Source organism: Vicugna pacos, chromosome 35 (genome assembly GCF_048564905.1).
Source record: "Vicugna pacos chromosome 35, VicPac4, whole genome shotgun sequence".
Lineage (NCBI taxonomy): Eukaryota > Metazoa > Chordata > Mammalia > Artiodactyla > Camelidae > Vicugna > Vicugna pacos.
The window spans coordinates 20,750,931-20,770,575 of record NC_133021.1 but is presented as its reverse complement, the minus strand read 5'-3'; the positions used below and the strand labels follow the sequence as shown (position 1 = coordinate 20,770,575).

The 19,645-nt window shown below is 38.1% G+C and overlaps 1 protein-coding gene across 1 annotated transcript in view; it reads left to right on the top strand.

Moving 5' to 3' along the window:
* CUBN (cubilin) overlaps positions 1-19,645 on the top strand; it is a 266,340-nt gene that overhangs the window by 31,350 nt on the left and 215,345 nt on the right. Inside the window, exon 18 of the mRNA XM_072954876.1 lies at positions 19,499-19,643. Within this exon, the coding sequence (XP_072810977.1) occupies positions 19,499-19,643 (145 nt within the window). The remainder of the gene's footprint in view (positions 1-19,498; positions 19,644-19,645) is intronic.

Sequence of the window (19,645 nt, the reverse complement as noted above, 5' to 3'; positions counted from 1 at the left end):
AAACAGGAGACTGGCAGTAAAGAGCAAAGGACAAAAATGGAAGCTGAGACAGAAACTCATATCATGCTAAGTTAATTTCAGGCTATTCCGCTGAGCCCTGATAGCCAAGAAAATGCAAATAAGCAAGACTTACAGGATTTGCTAATAGAATACAGATTTCAGAGCTTGGTCAGGACAATTTTATATGTAGGGGAGATCAACCTAGAGACATGAAAGCATCCACGTAGGTGAGCTTAGCGAGTCAGTGGTAGAGAGTTAAGTCAAAGCATTAAGTAACTCTCGTTTCAGAGTTTAGGGTTTTTAACCTTCATCAGCTCTGCTTGCTCTCCAGAAAACTTTTAACTTGAATTTAAATGTGTGGGTTGATTGTAATAAGAATATCTGACACAAAAAGGCAGTTTTTGTTTGCCTAGCCTGGTATTTCATTTGCTTAACTCTTGGTCAAGCCACAAATTAAAAGAGAAACAAGACACTTTTTGTTGGCTGCAATCATTTTCTATAAACTCAGGGAGGCACTGACAATTTTGTTTGTTCATGTGAGTTAAACCAATTCATTTTTTCCAGGAAAAACCTATGTATCCTCTTGCCCTCTTCCCCCCTTCACATGTAGGGAGAGGAAGCACAGAATTTTAGCATTAGATCTGGACTTAGCTCAGTGATAACAAGTACATTGACCATGGTACCACAATATTTTTTTAATTCAGAGATTTTAAACTCAGATGGTAACGTAAGTGTGTATATTCATTCAGTTTAAGTTGTCTCAAGTCCCTCATAAAGTACATTAAAGTCTTTCATTAAGAAGCAATTTGGGATATTTTTATATAAACAAAAATTAAATTTCCAGCATCTGTTTTTGTTTTTTTTTTACTTTGTGAATAGTAAAAATAGCTCACACTTAGGCAGTACTTACTATCAGCCAGGTGCTATTCTAAGACTTTAAAATATGGTAATAAATTAAGTAGATAATGGTTACTGTCTTCCTACTGCCTGTTGGAGATGGTGTGTGCTTTACCTGAGTTAATTCATTGAACCTTCATAGCAACCGTTATTACTCCTACTTTGCTATTAGGAAACTGAAGCCCAGAGAAGTTGTTACGCATCCATGGTTGCATGTCTCAAGAGTGGTGGAGCTACGAATTGAATTTAGTAGTCTCTGATGTACTGTTCTCTGACAAGACCAGAAATGCAGTAGGGTAACCATGATTACAAGTGTTGGCTCCCTTTCCCTAGGGAGGAAGCTCATGTATTTCCCAATTCTGTACCTAGCAACTTGGTCACAGGACTGTAACATGGAACGAGGCAGAACACTTTTCTCACATAGGCAAAAATATAGCTCTCATTTTGTGGGAAATATGAGTAACCTTTTATCAGATTCTTTGTGATGGTTCTAATGGCTCTAGGGATTGACCCAAACATCTGGAATCATTTATCCTCTTTGGCTTTGCAGTACACTCTAATTGAATTTCAATAAGGGGTTATATGAACTCTGAATTGCTCTGAAAAGTTGTCAGAAAAGAAAAACATAAAACAGGCTCTGAAAGATTTAACTTTGTAAGACGGTGAAAGAATGTTTTAGCCAGGATGGGGTTGGAATGAATTCATCAAAGTTCTCATTTTATTTTATTTTATTTTTTTAATTTTGGGGGGCATTTAAAAAATTAAAATATAGTTGACATACAGTATTAGGTTAGTTTCAGGTATGCTGCATAATGATTTGACATTTACATACATTATGAAATGATTACCAAAAGAAGTCTATCAACCATCCGTCTCCATACAAAGTTATTAAGGTTATTACAGTATTATTGACTGTATTCCTTATACTGTATGTTACATCCCCATGGCTTATTTATTACATAACTGGAGGTTTGTACCTCTTAATTTTCTTCACCTATTTTGCCCACATCACCCCCAGCCCTCTCCATTCTGGCAACCACCCATTTGTTCTCCGTATTTATGTCTTGTTTGTTGTTTTGTTTTGTTCTTTAGATTCCACATTTAAGTGAGATCATGTAGTATTTGTCTTTCTTTGTCTGATTTATTTCACTTAGCGTAATACCTTCTACTTCTATCTCTGTTGTCACAAATGGCAGTATTCCTTTTTTTTTTAATGATGGAGTAACATTCCAATGTGTGTGTGTGTGTGTGTGCCACATTTTCTTTATCCATTCATCCATCAATGAACACTTAGGTTGCTTACATATCTTGGCCATTGTAAATAATGCTCAATGAACATTGGTGTCTGTCTTTCCAAAGTAGTGTTTTTATTTTCTTTGGATAAATACCCAGAAGTGGATGGATGGATCATATGGTATTCCTATTTTTAATTTTTTGAGGAACCTCTATACTGTTTTCTATAGTGACTGCACCTATTTACAATCCCACCAACAAATACATAAAGGTTCCCTTTTCTCTACATCCTTGCCAACACTTTTTATTTGTGGTCATTTTGTTGATAGGTATTTTGAAAAGTATGAGGTGGTATCTCAATGTGGCTTTGATTTGCATTTCCCTGATGATTAGTGACATTCAACATCTTTTCATGTGTCTGTTGGCCATCTGCATGGCTTCTTTGGAAAAAATGTCTATTCAGGTCCTCTGCCCATTTTGCAATTGAGTTGTTTGTTTGTTTGATGTTGAAGTTATACATGTTCCTTGTATATTTTGGATATTAACCCCTTATCAGATATATTGTTTGCAATTATCTTCTCCCATTAAGTAGGCTGTTTTTGATTTTGTTCATAGTTTCCTTTGCTGGGCAAAAGCTTTCTAGTTTGATACAGTCCCATTTGTTTATTTTTGCTTTTGTTTCCTTTGCCTGAGGAGACAGATCAAAAAAAAAAAAATATATATATATATATATATTCCTAAGACTGATGTCAAGGAGCATACTACCTATATTTTCTTCTAGAAATTTTATGATTTCAGTTCTTACACTTAGTCTTCAAGTCATTTTGATTTTATTTTTGTGTATGATGTGAGAAAGTAGGCTAGTTTGATTCTTTTGCACATAGCTGTCCAGTTTTCCCAACACTACTTGTTGAAGGGGCTGTCCTTTCCTCATTGTATATTCTTACCTCCTTTGTCATAGGTTAATTGACCATAGAGGTGTGGATTTATTTCTGGGTTCTCTATTCAGGTCCATTGAGCTATACGTCTGTTTTTGTGCCAGTGCCATACTGTTTTGATTACTGTAGCTTTGTAGTATAATTTGAAATCAAGGAGTATGGCACTTCCAGCTTTGTTCTTTTTTCTCAAGAGTGTTTTGTCTATTTATGGTCATTTGTTTTCAGACAAAATTTGGAATTATTTGTTCTAGTTCTGTGGAAAATGCCATTGGTATTTTTATAGGGGTTGTACTGAATCTGTAGATTGCCTTGGGTAGTGTGGTTATCTTAACAATATTTATTCTTCCAATTCATGAGCACAGTGTTTCTTTCTATTTGTTTTTGTTGTCTTCCATTTCTTTCATCCATGTCTTATACTTTTTGGAGTATAAGTCTTTTATCTCTTTGGTTAGATTTATTCCCAGGTATTTTACTTTTTGGATGTAATTGTAAGTGGGACTGTTTTCTTTATTTCTTTTTTCTGATAGTGTATCATTAGTGTACAGAAATGCAACCAGTTTCTATATATTAATTTTGTATCCTGCAGCTTCACTGAATTCAATTATTAGTTCTAGAGTTTTTTGGTGGCACCTTTAGGATTTTCTGTATATGGTATCATGTCATCTGAAAAGAGTGACAGTTTTTACTACTTCCATCCCAATTTGGAGTCCTCTTATTCCTTTTTCTTGTCTGATTGCTGTGGCTAGGAGTTCCAGTACTAGGTAGTATAAAATTGATGAGTGTGAGAATCCTTGTCTCATTCCTGACCTTCAAGGAGATGCTTTCAGCTTTTTTACTGTTGTTTTTCTTAAGTGTGTTAATGTGCTATATCACATCAGTTACTTTGTAGACATTGAGCCATCCTTGCATAGCTGGGATAAATCCCACTTTATCATGGTTTTGATCCCTTTAATGTATTTTTGAATTCAGTTTGCTAATTATTTTCTTGAGGAGATCTATTTTTTTAGTACTAATTTCATTTATACTTGCTCTGATCTTTATGATTTCTTTTCTTCTGCTAACTTGGGATTTGCTTATTTTTCTCTTTTAAGTTCCCTTAGGTGTAAGTTTAGATTGTTTATTAGGGATTTGTCTTATTTCCTGAGGTAGGCTTGTATTGCTATAAACTTCCCTCTTAGAACTGCTTTTGCTCTTTGCCATCAATTTTGGATTGCTGTGTTTCCATTTTCATTTGTCTCCAGGTATTTTTTTTTATTTCTTCTTGATTTCTTTAGTGACCCATTTGTTGTTTAGTAGCATATTTTTTAGCCTCCACGTGTTTGTATTATTTTGCAGTATGTTTCTTTTCATTGATTTCTAGTCTCATACTGTTGTGATCAGAAAAGATGCTTAATAGGATTTCAATCTTAAATTTATTGAGGCTTATGGCCTAGCATGTGATCTATCTTGGAGAATGCTCCATGTGCACTCAAAAAAAATGCGCATTATGCTGGTTTTGGATGGAATGTTTTATATATATACAATCCATTTGATCCAATGTGTCATTTAAAGCCATTGTTTTTTTATTGGTCTTCTATCTAGATGATCTGTCCATTGATGTAAATGGGTGTTAAAGTCCCCTACTATTATTGTTATTATCAATTTCTCCCTTTATGTTTGTTAGTACTGTGAATGGACTAAATGCTCCAATCAATAGATATAGAGTGGCTGAATGGGTGAAAAATAAGATACGTATACAAGAGACTCTCTTTGGATCTAAATGCCCACACAGATTTAATGCAATCCCTATCAAATTACCCAGGGCATATTTCACAGAACTAGAACAAATCATAATAAAGTTTATATGAAACCATCAAAGACCTAGAATTGCCAAAGCATTACTGAAGAGAAAGAAAGAGGCTGGAGAAATAACTCTCCCAGACTTCAGACAATACTATAGAGCTACAGTCATCAAGACAGCATGGTATTGGTACAAAAACTGGCATATAGACCAATGGAACAGAATAGAGAGCCCAGAAATGAACCCACAAACTTTTGGTCAACTAATCTTCAACAAAGGAGGCAAGACTATACAATGGAATAAAGACAGTCTCTTCAGCAAATGGTGTTGGGAAGACTGGACAGCAGCATGTAAAACAATGAAGCTAGAACACTCCCTTACACCATACACAAAAATAAACTCAAAATGGGTCAAAGACTTAAACATAAGACAAGATACAATAAACCTCCTAGAAGAAGATACAGGCAAAACCTTATCTGACATACATCTCAAAAATGTTCTCTTAGAGCAGTCTACTCAAGCAATAGAAATAAAAGCAAGAATAAACAAATGGGACCTAATGAAACTTACAAGCTTCTACACAGCAAAGGAAATCATAAGTAAAACAAAAAGACAACCTACGGAATGGGAAAAATTTTTGCAAATGAAACCAACAAAGGCTTGATCTCCAGAATATACAAACAGCTCATACGACTTAATAAGAAAAAAATAGACAACCCAATGCAAAAATGGGCAGAAGAGCTAAACAAGCAATTCTCCAAGAAGAAATACAAATGATCAATAGGCACATGAAAAAATGCTCAATATCACTAATTATCAGAGAAATGCAAATCAAAACTCCAATGAGGTATCACCTCACACCAGTCAGAATGGCCATCATTCAAAAATCCACAAATGACAAATGCTGGAGAAGCTGTGGAGAAAAGGGAACCCTCCTTCACTGCTGGTGGGAATGCAGGTGGGTGCAGCCACTGTGGAAAACAGTATGGAGATTCCTCAAAAGACTAGGAATAGACTCACCATATGACCCAGGAATCCTGCTCCTGGGCATATATCCAGAAGGAACCCTACTTCAAAGTGACACCAGCACCCCAATGTTCATAGCAGCATTATTTACAATAGCCAAGACACGGAAACAGACTAAATGTCCATCAACAGATGACTGGATAAAGAAGAAGTGGTATATTTATACAATGGAATACTACTCAGCCATAAAAACCGACAACATAATGCCATTTGCAGCAACGTGGCTGCTCCTGGAAAAAGTCATTCTAAGTGAAGTAAGCCAGAAAGAAAAAGAAAAATACCATATGAGATCGCTCATATGTGGAATCTAAAAACAAAACAAAACAAAAAACAAACAAAGCATAAATACAAAACAGAAATAGACTCACAGGCATAGAATACAAACTTACGGTTGTCAATTGGACACAACATTGTAAAATGATTATAAGTCAATAAAGAATGTTAAAATAAATAAATAAGTTAAATAAATAAATAAATAAATAAAGGCCCACACAGACTGAAAGTGAGGGGATAGAAAAAGTTACCCCATGTAAATGGAAACAAAAAGAAAGCTTGGGTGGTAATACATATATAAGACAAAATAGACTTTAAAACAAAGACTGTGGCAAGAGTCAAAGAAGGGCACTACGTAATGATAAAGCGATCAATGCAACAAGAAGATGTAACAATTGTAAATATATATGCACCTAACATTGGTGCACCTAAACACATAAAGCAAATACTAACAAACGTAAAGGGGGCAACTGACAGTAACAATAATAGTAGGGGACTTTACCATCCATTTATGTCAATGGACAGATCATCTAGACAGAAGACCAATAAGAAAACAATGGCCTTAAATGATACAATTAGACAAAATGGATTTTATATATATATAACATTCCATCCAAAACCAGTATAGTACACATAATGCACATCTGTTTCCTTTCCCTGGTTAGGGGAGTTTTCAGATATCATTTCTTTAAATAAGTTTTCTGCCTCTCTCTCTCTCCTCCTTCTGGGACCCCTATAATGTGATGTTATATACACTTGATGAAGTCTCTGAGTATCTTCATTATCTTTTAAAATTTTTTTCAAGTTTTATTGAGAAATAATTGAAGCACTACTGATAAGTTTAAGGTATACAACGTGATGGTTCAATTTACTTATATTGTGAAATGACTACCACAGTAGGTTTAGTTGACATCTATCATCGTATATAGGCACAATAAAAAGAAAACGGAAAAAGAATCCTCCTGTGATGAGAGCTCTTTGAATCTTTTCTCTTAATAACTTTCCTATGTATCATACAGCAGTGCTAACTGTAGTTACCATGTTGTAGTGAAGTTGATTTTTGTTGGGAATCCAGATTGGAGAATCAAGATAGGGGAGAAAGAGCAGTTACCACGAGCTAACAATTGCTGTCTCTGCTTCTAAGACCCTTGATCCGTATTTTATTTTCTCTCTATGTCAGGTTTCACCTGCTGTATTGCCTGGAATGTGATTTGGTTAAACAGTTTCAGTGTGACCTCTAACCCCCAAGGATCTGTCTGTTTTGAGTCTCCATTCTGCTTATTATGCCAAACAAATGTGCTGCTCTAAAGTTCTATCCATTAAGTTCCTGAGTGTTTCTGAATGGTGTGGCAAAAATATTTCTGCCCAGCTTTTGTTTGAGTTCATGATACCCATTCTTACAGTTGCTTAGAAGTTTTATTTATCTCTTAAATGTTTATAGATTTCTGCCACTGTACAAATTTTGTGCACATAGCATATTGCCTTATTTTCCTCATCCACCTCCCCCAGAACTCTTTCTCCTATAATTAATGAAGTTGCCATTTCTGATTTTGCTTTTTGCACTTTGTCACCATTTGCTACCTCCCTACAGCCTTGATTTTCTCCTTACGGTTTGATTTCACCTGCTCTCTTTACTGGCACCAAGACTATCTCAGCCCTAAATCCATACCCTTTTCTTTTTGATCTCTTTGTAGCATGTGAAAGTGATAGTCGTTACTTACTATTTTGACATTGCTTTTGTTTTTTTTTTTTGTGCACAGAAACAGGGCTTTTTAAAGGCAAGTAATATATAAAAAAGTAGTAATAGTAATATAATAAGAATGGTGACATATAAAAGGTATTTGTTCTTTAGGGGTCATGTATGGTTTCTCCATTAACTTTCTTTTATCTCTTTGTCTTCATCCTTACAAATTTGTTCTTCTGTTCAGCTTGGGTGATTTCCACTACTCTGTCTTCCAGTTTGCTGATCCATTCATCTGTATCATCTAATCTACCTTTGATTCCTTCTAGTATATTTTTAAATCTCAGTTATTGTATTCTTCAGCTCTCTTTGCTTCTTCTCTTTATTTTCTATTTGTTAACCTTGTGACTGTGTTCACTCTTTTCCCAATTTCATTAAGCATCTTTAAGATTATTACCTTGAATTCTTTATTGGATAGGTTACTTATGTCCACCACATTTAGTTCTATTTTTGAGAATTTTTCTTGTTCCTTTGTTTGGGACATGTTCCTCTGTCTTCTTGTTTTGCCTTGTTCTCTCTGTTTGTTTTGATGTACTAGATAGGGAGATTATATTTCCCAATCTTAGAGAAGCAACCTTATGTAGGAGGTATTCTCTGGGGCCTGGCTGCATAATCCTCTCTGGTCACCAGAGCTGTATGCTCTAGAGGTGTCCCCTGTGTGGGCTGAGTGGGCCCTTCTGTTGTGACAGAGCCAACTACTGTGGACACACTGGTAGGTGGGGTGGGCCCCTCCTCCAGTTGGCTGTTAGGCCTGCCTTGTGTGGTCCTACCAACCCACACTGGCGGGTGGGTCCAAGCCCCAGTGTGGCTGACCACAGGGCCTGGGGCATCCTGGGGCTGGTACTGGCCTGCTGGTGGGTGTGGCCAGGTCCCAGGGTGGCTCGCTGCAGGGTTGGGGGGACCACTGCTGGTGCCAGCCCACTGGTGGGCAAATAAGCCCGTGACACTGACAGACAGGAGGGAGGACTCGAAATGGTACTTGGCAGCACAAATGTCCTTGTGATAGAATGAGCTCCCCAAAATGGCTGCTGCCAACATCTGTGTCCCCACAGGGAGTCCCAGTTGCCTTCTGACTGTCTGGGAGTCTCTCCAAGATCAGCACGTAAGTCTGACTCATGGCCCTGCAGCATGACTCAGAGTGTGTGAGATGTTGCCTGCTCTGTTTCCTATAACCCTCTGTCTCTCATGCACACAAACTCTGCTGGCCTTCAAAGCCAGCCGTTCTGGGGGCTTACCTTCCCAGAGCAGGATGCCCAGGGCTGGGGAGTTTAATGTGGAGCTCAGATCCCTCACTCACTGGGACAACCTCTGCAGTTGTGATTAACCTCCCATTTGTGGGTCACCTACCTGGGGATATGGGTCTTGACTATCCTGCATGTCTGCCACTACTGTCTGTCCATTAGGGTTCCTTCTTTATATCTTTAGTTATGGAAAATCTTTTCTGCGAGTCTTCAGATCATTCTCATGGATAGGTACCCTGTAAATAGTTGTACATTTGTTGCACATGTGGGAGGAACTGAGCTCTGGGTCTTTCTACTCCGCCACCTCCACTCAACACTATGCCTAAGTTCCTATTTTAGTTCAGCCATTGGATGGCTTATAACGTTGGACAATTCTTAATCTAGATACTTGAGTTCCTACTTCTGTAAGATGCCCTACATTTTCCTTCACACTTTGTGAAGATAAATCAAAGAAATAAATTATAAAAGAAGCTTGAAGTATTAAAAACACTGTATAAATGTAAAGCTCTCTTGGGCCAAATTTGACCCCTACCCTGAACTTATTAGTTCAGAGACATCCAATGAGGACCTTTCATGGTTGGCCAGTGAAGTATCAGCATTCTGATGTATACACATACCCACAGAGTCAGGATCAAATTTTTCTCAAGGGCTGTTGATGGAAAAAATAAAAGAACCCTGTTATCAGAAGAATAGGTCATGGATAGTGATTGGAATGATTGAATAGACTTCTCTATTACATCCTTGACCACCTTAAAGGAATACAGCCAGTTGTTTTACAGAACTTTAGCACCAGCAAGGACTTCCAAGGTCATTTAATCTAAATCCTTAATTTTACAAATGAAGAAATTGAGGACACAAAAGTCAAGCTCTAATTATTGTCAGAACAGGATTTCGATGTACCTATGTAGGAGTCTAGACAGTCGTGTATTATCTTACGTCAAAGTTAACCATATCTATCTAAGGGAAAATTTGTGAACTAGGCCCTTAGGAAAAAAAGTACACCCACTTCTTTTCATATGCTTCAGACAGTGTGTGTGGAAGAAAGTAATGCTGGAACCCAATTCAAATAACATTATTGTGAGTCAATATATTGCTTCCCAAAATGGTTTCATTTTTAAAAGGTATACCTAAAAATGACATGTTTAATCAAAGGAATAAAAAAAAGGATAGAATTTCAGATACATTGGTAGTTTGGAGGGAAGATGGCTTTGACATTTATTAACTCTATTTGCAAAAGAGAGAAGACCACCCAAAATGTTAGAAAGAATGAAGACCAAAGAGGTGATTCTAGAGAGGTGGGGGAGAATGATAATAGGGAATTTTCTTTTAAGTGTGAACAGATGTACTTCTAAAAATCCCCAATATTCTCATTTTGTAGTTCTGGATGTCTTGTTGCCATGGGAATACGTCCTTTAAATGTAGATTAAGATACCAAAGCTGAGTGTGTTTCTTTCATGTATAGTGTGGCTTTGAAAGACGTTTTGCTCAGTAAGAGAGCACCATAAACATTTATTTGAGAATGAAATTTAACTACAAAAGATAATACATGTGGTACTGCCCGCACTCAGTATAGCATATCTTTCTTTCTTTTTTTTTTTTTAACAAGAAACACACATTTACGTATTAATTCTTGGATTTATATAGCTCCCTCAGCTGAAACTGTGCTTTGCCCATGGGTGATGTGATATGGCCGGTAACAAAAGAGTCAGCGTGGCAAGAATAGATCAACTCTTAGTCCATCTGTTTTTGTCTAAGAGAGCTTTTAAATCAGATAGAATAGTTCAGTGAATGCGACAGAGCCATCTTTCCAGAATGGGAGGCAGCACCTCTCATTAATATTTCATAAGTAATTTAAGCCATCTGAACTCTGAGCGAAGGACATGTAAGGCAGTAATGAAAGTTTAATATTTACTCCTAGGGAATGCAAGTACTAGTCTGAATAATAATTTCAGAAGCCTGCGTGGTGATTAGCCCAGGGCTTGAAATGGGCTGTGAAAGGGAAAGAAGTGAATAGACTTGTTCTCCTCACCAAGTCTCCTTGGCCAATCCCAGATCATCTGTCCCCTCCCCACCAAGACTCCGGGAGAGTGGAAAGTTAACAGAGAAGAGAGATGGATAAGGGAAGGGGAAGCAGAGGAGCCTTCTGGGGGAAAAGGAGGGCTTCTGGGGAAGCTGTTCCTTCTTAGAAGAGGAAAACAAAACAAAAATAAATGGCACAGAGGACTTTATAACTAATTAATAAGACAGGGAGAAGTAAGTTACATTAAATTTGGCTTCTGAAATCTAGGGAACGTGTACCTGTTCTATAAATGTCATGGAATGACAGATGAATTATATTTTAGCCCTCTTGCCAATCCCAGTAAATTCACAAAGCAGAAATTGTCCACACATCTCTTTATAATGTGATGCAACTGGAAATTATTGTTAAAAAATTTTTAATGTCCAACTTCTTGGAAATCTATAAGCTCCTAAATAATTAGTGGGTTGAGGAAGAAAATAGAAAATGAAATGAAAGACAAGGCAGAAAATAAAAAGAAAGTGCTATAGATCAAAACCAGGTAAACTCTCTAAGATTTTAAAGAACTAAAAAAAGTAAATAAATGGGAAAGTGTGAGAGCACAATACACTGAAACACTGAGGATCTGTCTTCCCTCTGAACCTGTCAGCACCTCCTCCCTCTCTCCTTCCCTCTCATCCCACCCCCACTGCTCCCAGCTGGGCTCTGCGCATCACTCCCACATCCCCACACGTCTTTAGAGGAATTCAGATTCACAAAGGACTTCCTTTTGCTCTTTGTTAGGCATTGGAGCTATTCAGCTCCAGCCCTGGGGACGGTGGAGGGAGGGCTGTGACTTTTGGTCTGCCTGAGCACACTCGTTATCCTCCAGGGGACGTGCTGTTCAGAGTCTCGTGGCTGTGAGTCACAGAAAAATTCTTAAGGGTCTAAACCCAAATGGCAGAGAAAGAAGAAGATCTCTGACACCGGAAGCTGGATTGTAGCTGCAGAAAGCAAACACACCAGAGGAGCCTGAGGAGTATTGTTTTCTTTTAAGCACATATTGAAATTAATTTTAGTTCAAAGACATGTCTTTCTATAGATGGTAGAAAAAAAGGGGGAAATGGAGCGATGTTCAATAGTCTGCATTCTTTACCATATTGGATTTGGGGTTTGGGCAGAGACGAGAAACATTTGGTTAGTTTATTAACACTTTTGCTGTCAGCACAGTTTTCCCATGATTGCTCGGCCATCTTGGGCTTTTTAATGAAGTGATAAAGTATGCTGTTGGTCCGGTGGAATAATCGGACAGGTTGGCGCCATGGGAGCTGGAAGATAGACTGAGATGGTAGCACGGTCTAGTTTTGGAGTGAGGGACTGTGTAGAATGCACCCTTCCTGTATGTAAAGGAGTAGCATGCTTACCTAGAGATCACAAACCCAACAGAACAGGTGAGCTGGGGAGCAGTGATATGGAAGAAGAGGCTGTGGAAATGAGGTTAATCAGAGCATATTGGGGCAAATGGAGAGGATGGCTGGTGCTCGTTGGTGTAAGTGAAAACAATATTGCATGGAAACATGATAAAGGACACTGACTCTCTGTTTCACTAAAGGCAAGATATTTAATGTCCCTGAGCCTCCGTTTCCTCATCCATAATAGTATAGTGGTATTACTCTGTATAGCAGGTTTCAGAGAGGTCATTCGCTCAGTTATGTATTTGTTATCTAAATATTTATCAATCAATTTAGATGCCAGGCACTGTACTGAGGGATGGGTGTGTAAAACACAGAGAGATGAAACGAGTAACACACAACTGCATAATTTCAAGGTGGGAGAAGTATCGTGAGGGGAAGGAAGGATATGAGAGAAAGCAGAAGGGTTGATGACTTAAGTTGAATGGTCAGAGGTAGCTTCCCTAGGGACGAGAAGGCGTTGGCAAAGCAAAGAGCCGAGAGAAGGAGGGTTCCAGGTGGAGGCGCTGACAGAGCTTTCGAGACTGAATTGAGAAAAAACTTGACAAACACAAAGAACTGGAAACAGACGAGTGTGGCTGGAATCACAAAGCAGGGGTAGAGAGAACCAAGAGTTAGGCTGCACTAGATCTTGTAGGGCTGTGCACATGGGGTAAAGAACTTAGTTTTTTTGTGTGTGTTTTTTTTGATGAAAAGGGAAACAGTCAGAATGTTCTTAGCACAATGGCTGGCACAGCAGTGAATGGTCAGTAAGAGGTAACATGACGATCATTCTGATGATGGGGAGGGGAGAGCGGGTAGGAACAGGTGACACTGCCGTTTACGATCATTGAGGAACACACTTCTAGGTAAAACTGGACACATATTCCTGGTTTTAGAAAAGCAGATTTTTAAAAATCAGAAAAAGGGTAAATTTTGTTGACTGAAATAAATACACAACCTAAAAGCTGAGTTATATTTTATTCGGTGGAGAATTCTGAGGACTCAGCCTGGGATGACAGCCTCTCAGATCGCTCTGAGGGACCGCTCCAAAGAGGTAGGGGAAGAACAAGCTTTACAGCAAAGGCCAGGTAGTTGGAACAATAAAGATAACTGTTAAAGAAAACCAGGCATCTCAAGTTAAAGAATGTAGTGCTTTTCAATGTATAGGAGGAAGGAAATATTTTGGCTCATTGTATTCATTCCTTTGACAAGCATCTAGCTGTCTAGGGCCAGTATCCTGTCCTTTCTTATTCTGAGTCCCTTCAGGGTGCACCACTGTGAGTGGCTGCAGAGGCTGGGCTGGAGGCTTGTCTTCAGTAGGGGGTGGCGGCAGCTGCTGATGACTTGATGGCTTCAGCATTCTTTGTTACTGATATGGTTTGCAGTATTCTTCGTTAACAGTTTACTCTGTTGAAAAAGATCTCAGAAGGGACATTATTTCATAATGCATACAAAGCTTTACAATTTTAACTATGAAATCATGAAAATAATGAATAGTGAAGATCATAACCTAAGAAAGTAACATTTAGTCCCTGGGTGGCTTCTCTCATCTCATTTCTCCCTCACCCTTTACTCTCCCAGTTGGAATGGGGCCACATCCCCCTCTTGTGTGCGCAGATTAACCCGAGGCTGGTCTCTGGGGTCAAGTCTTTATTTAGCTAAAAGACATTCCAACTGGTCACTCGCTGCGCAGGAAGCCACATGTTAAATACCACTGGATGTGAAGGTTCTGTTTTCAGCTCGTGGTTGGACCAAACCTAAATGCCAGCGTATTTGGTTTGCTTTGAATTAAGATTAAATACTTAACTTGAGTTATGAAATTGTTATATAAAAACAAATCTGGATACTTAGCAAATGCACACAAATGAGCACGAGGATGAAGACCTGGCTTTGGGACCTGATCCACTGCAGATGCTAAAGCCTGGGCTCCAGGCACACCGAAAATTTCATATGAACCGTGTTTTTCAGCCTAGTTAATTTTAGCTCTTTCTACAGGTTGTAGGTCCTTTATGAAAACTCTTCTTTTATTAAAAAAATTTTTATGAGCCGTTTCTCTTCAGGAACAAGTTCAGTCTGCTGCCTGTAAAAATCAGAAGCCATTCAGACTGTTCCATAGGGTTAAAACTCATGGGTCATATGTAATCAGTTGGGCCTGAAACAATCAGTGTTTGCTGAATGAATAAGGCAATCAATGAAAAATCTGGGCCTGGTTGGCATAGAACTTGAAATGGTCCTTATTATTGGTTTGTAAAGGTGAACAGCAACGAAGAACGAAAGTGGTCTGTTGATGCTTCTGAAAGTGACCAGGGTATGGCTTCACGTGACTTCTTACGAAAACCCATTTGTCAGTATGAGCCAGGTCCAAGTCGGAGTCATCTATCTCTAAGTGATGCTGCGGTAACAGTCAGTAACAATGAAACAAGTAAAAACTGACTATAAACAAAATATTTCTATGGCTTACAGCGATATATGTTTATTCTTCACTCATGTTAACATGCTGGTTTAGGGTCAGTGGCAGCTCTGCTGGTCTGGTCCTGGTCCCATCAGTCCCTGGGACCCTGACCCTTGGTCTTGTGAGAGGAGAAAGGTACAGATTGTGGAATCAAGCCTCTACGTGGGAATTGGTACATCACTTCTGCTCACACTCTTTTGGGCAAAGCAAGCCCTGTAGCCAAGCCCGCAGCTGATGGGAAGGATAAATATTAATTCTCCGTGGGGAGGCATCACAAGTTACAAGGCAAGGAGCAGAGATGTTCAATCCTTTTTCAGAGACGGACGTGAACAATTGAGAAAAATAACGCAGCCTATCTCAGTGCACAAACACAAAGGAAAGAGGGTTTTTCTTGTTGTTGTTGTGGGGGAGGGGTATGCAAATTCACAAGCCCTGTGATATTGAATGCAAGATGTGCTGCAACAGTGCTTGGTCACTTTAGAGCATTTAAGGATTGTGGTTACAGTATTGCCGTATCTGGGATCCAGGGAGAATACAGGCTTTTGGAATTAATAAGGTTTTGTTTCCACAGAGAGAGAGAAACCTAGCCAAAATCAATTGTACCTTCTAGGTTTAAAGCCCTTGAGCCCTATAAGTTCCTCTTAAAACATTTGGACTGCAGCTGCCTTTCTCCTTGCTGAAGTCCTTGAATTTCATTAGTGAAGCCCAGGGGAACGGCCCACTTTCGCTTGCTCTGCTGCTATTTGGCTGTTTTTCTTCCCTCTTGTCGTCTTCTAATGGGCAGAATAGAAAAGAGATACTATAATCTCAGCCGAAGCGAACGGCACCCTGGAGGATTCCAGAGCAGGAAGATATCTTACTGTGTGTTTCATGCTTTCCTGGTTTCCAAGGACTGTGGTATGTCTGTGTCTCTAACAAAAGTGGAACCATCATACCATGCCTTAAAATTAGTGAGTTGACGCATGTCTGTCACACTGTATTTGCAGAGGTCTGTGTTAGATGCTGAGGGTGAAACAGAAATTTTCTCTTGCCTCAGAGGTTTGCTGTTTGGTTAGAGAGCTATTTAGCATAACTTTATGGGCGTATGTGAAATTTGTGTTACAGCTCAGTAAAGGAGCTGGTTGGGGATGAGTCAGAGGAAAGGCATGCAATTTCAATGTCTGTGTGAGAGCCAGTCATACGGCTGTACCATCATTTATTTAATTGCCCTCCTGTTGTTAGACATTTGGAATATTTTCCCTTCTTGTTACTCCAGAGCGTGCTTTGACATGAATCCTTGGGTGTCTTTTTCTGTATCTTCAATGATTTCCTTATGATGGAGTGTTGGACTTAAAGTTACTGGGTCCAAAACTATGAACATTTTCAAGACTCCTGATATATATTGTCCAATTCTATTCCAGAAATGTATGCTTCCACCAGTTACGGGTGGGAGGGATGTGTTGCCATGTCCCCACCGGCTTTGAGGTTCACACTTTGAAGCTCTTTCTTTTATTTCCACTTCCTCTTGACTTGGATACTCCTTCAAGTTTCAGCTTAAAAGTTACTTCTTTTGAGACATAAAAAACAAAATTGTGGTTACCAGGGGAGAAAAGGGGGAGGTGGAAGGATAAATTGGGGGTTTGGGATTTGCAGACACCAACTACTATATATAAAATAGATAAACAATAACTTCCTACTGTCTAGCACAGGGAGCTATATTCAATATCTTGTAATAGCCTATAATGAGAAAGAATATGAAAAGGAACATCTGTCTATCTATCTATCATCTATCTGTCTATCTCAATCAGTATGCTGTACACCAGTAACTAACACAACATTGTAAACTGACTATACTTCAATTAAAAAAAAAGTTATTTCTGTTGAGAAATATTCCCTAATCCTCTGTGGGAGTTCAGAAGTTTTGGTGAAGTCAGTGGTTCTCTTTAAGACCTTGAGATCACCCTCACACTATTCCGCAATGAAAGTCATAGATGATATAAGCCCACACTGTGTACATACATTATATAAATAAAAATAGTTCTAAGTGTAAGATTTAGGAGAAGCAAAGAAAAGTGGAAAAAAAAAAAAGGAGTGATGTCAGCATGTTAAAAGTCTGGCCAAGCTGCACTTGAAGACAAAATGAAGTCGTAAATTGTTTGCTCCCTGAACCATTTCAACGCTGCGGTGGAAATGCCTGCTGGCATCGCTCTGGACGCTGCTGATGAATCTTCTGAAATGGTGACCAATTCTTGGCAGATTTCCAGGAGAAAATTAAAAAGAGCTTTTTTTTTTTTTCGGATTTACACTCTGCTTGTCATCTTGGAAAATTTAGTGTATTTTAAAACTCAGCAAAAATGTTTTGCATTTAGAATATAAAATAGAGCTAGATTTTACATTTATAAAAGTTGCTGCAATGAATATCACCTAGGCTACAGGAGAATCCTTGCTGTGTGTGACTGTCTCTTACATTTCAGGGTGTTTTAGTATTTTTTGGTCCCCAGCCGCTAAATGCCAATAGCGCCCCACCACCATTGTGTTAACAATTAAAACACAAACGAAAAATGCCTTCACCAATTTCCAAAATGCCTATTGTTGTACCTATTGAGAACCATTGTGTTAAGTAATAATGTAGCACTCTGCACTTGCCCAAACATGATGCTTCATGCTTTTTAAAAAAATGTGCTTGCTTGTAGTGAGTTCCTGCGAGCGGTGGCTGTCTTTCACAGCGAGGTCCCCAGCAGAGGTCCTAGCATTTACTGATGCCTTGATGATGTTAGCTGAGGGAATGGATTGATATTTGGATGGCTAGCTCTTCCAAGATAGTTCTATATAACAAGGGTAGTATGTACATCCATGCAGTAATTCCTGATTGGGGTGAGAAACATCTAGTGCTTCACCTTTAAAAAGTTCAAGAGTAACAGCTATTCTTGAGCCCACATTTTCTAGTACTAGGCATGTTGCTGAGGATTTCACATATTTGTATCCTCTGTTGGTGGCTCCAGCAAATCCTTGAGCTAGGCTTAGATTTAGTAACTTGTTCAGGTTATGTAAGTGACAAGGGTGGGAACCGAACCCAGTCTACGTGACTTCATAGACCAGGCTCATGGCCATTGCACTATAAGATACTGACTGTTGACTTAAAATAAGTGGTCTTTATTATAAGAAGGAAATTTTCTTTTGCTCCTGACTTTCTAAGAGTTTCTAATTAATAGGAACGCTAACAAACTGTTTGACATCTGCAGAGATACGCAGTTTAGCTTTTTGGATCTATTGATGAGCTTAACGAATAATTTATAATCTCAAACAATTTTTGTATTACTCTTCTCCTCATGTTTGATTTGATATGTAAGCCAAACAGTGGAGTGAATTCATTTTTCCAAAACTGTATTTAGGATTTTTGTGTCTATATTAATAGGTGAGATCTACCTGTAGTTTTCTTTTGTATTATCCACGTTGGGTTTTGGTGAGATGGTTCTGAGAAAAATTATTTGGGAATCGTTCCATGTTTGAGGGTTCCTTAGAACAAATTATATATGGGATTTATCTGATCCTTAAAAGTTTAAAATAACTTACCAGACAGAGCAGTTTCTAGTTTTTTTGAGGGGGGGTAATTATTTGGTAATGTTTTCAGTTTTATCCATGGCTTATTGTCTACCCAAATTTTATTTTTCTTCTTGTAATAATTTTAAGAATTTTTCTGAAATAACTATTTCAGATATTCAACATACTGTTCTATGTACAATTATCATAATGAACAAATTTTTCAGTATCTGTGTCTTTGTGTCATTTTTGTCCTTTTAGGTTTTGTATATTTATTTATGCTTATTCCATTTTTTGTTCCTTTTCTTTATTTTCCTGTATCTTTATTGCCAAAGACATGTCTTTTCATATCTCTCTCCCCCAACCTCCCTCAAAAAACCCAGTTCTTGAATGTATTTACGGATTTTACCTTTTTTGTATTTTATTAGGTTTTGCTTTTATTTGTATTTTATTTTTTCTCATTTTGGTACCTTTTTTTTTTCCAATTTTTAAAGTTGACTCCTTAAGTTTACTCTCTTTCATCTACTTTGTCTTTCTTTCTTTCAATAATGAAAGCAGTTTAGTCTTTGAATTTCTTTGATTACATACTTGGCCGAAACTTGCAAATTTTGATATGTTATGTTCTCATATTTTGTCGTTTTCTAAATAATGCAAAATTGTAAATTTATTTCCTTTTTGACATTGTGGAAGTTATTAGGAGAACATTTTAAAACTTCTTATGATTTTGGATTTTTTTGGCTTAAGATTTTTTGAATCAATTTTTACTATTATTGCATTGTGCTAGAAAATGACCCACTGACTTTACCTTTCAAGTGTAATATGAATATGTAACCCAGAGTAGAATATAACTCATTTTGAATCTTCCATTTTCTTATCTCGAAATAATGCCACCATGGCCAAGGTAACTTTGTTGATTAGGATTACAGATAATTTTATTTTTCTGTTTAGGTTCGAGATGATGAAACCTTGCTTGGAAAAGTCTGTGGCAATGAAACCCTCTCTCACATTAAGTCCATTACTAATAGTATCTGGATGAGACTTAAAATAGATGCTTCTGTTGCAAGAGCTAGTTTCAGAGCTGTTTATCAAGTTGGT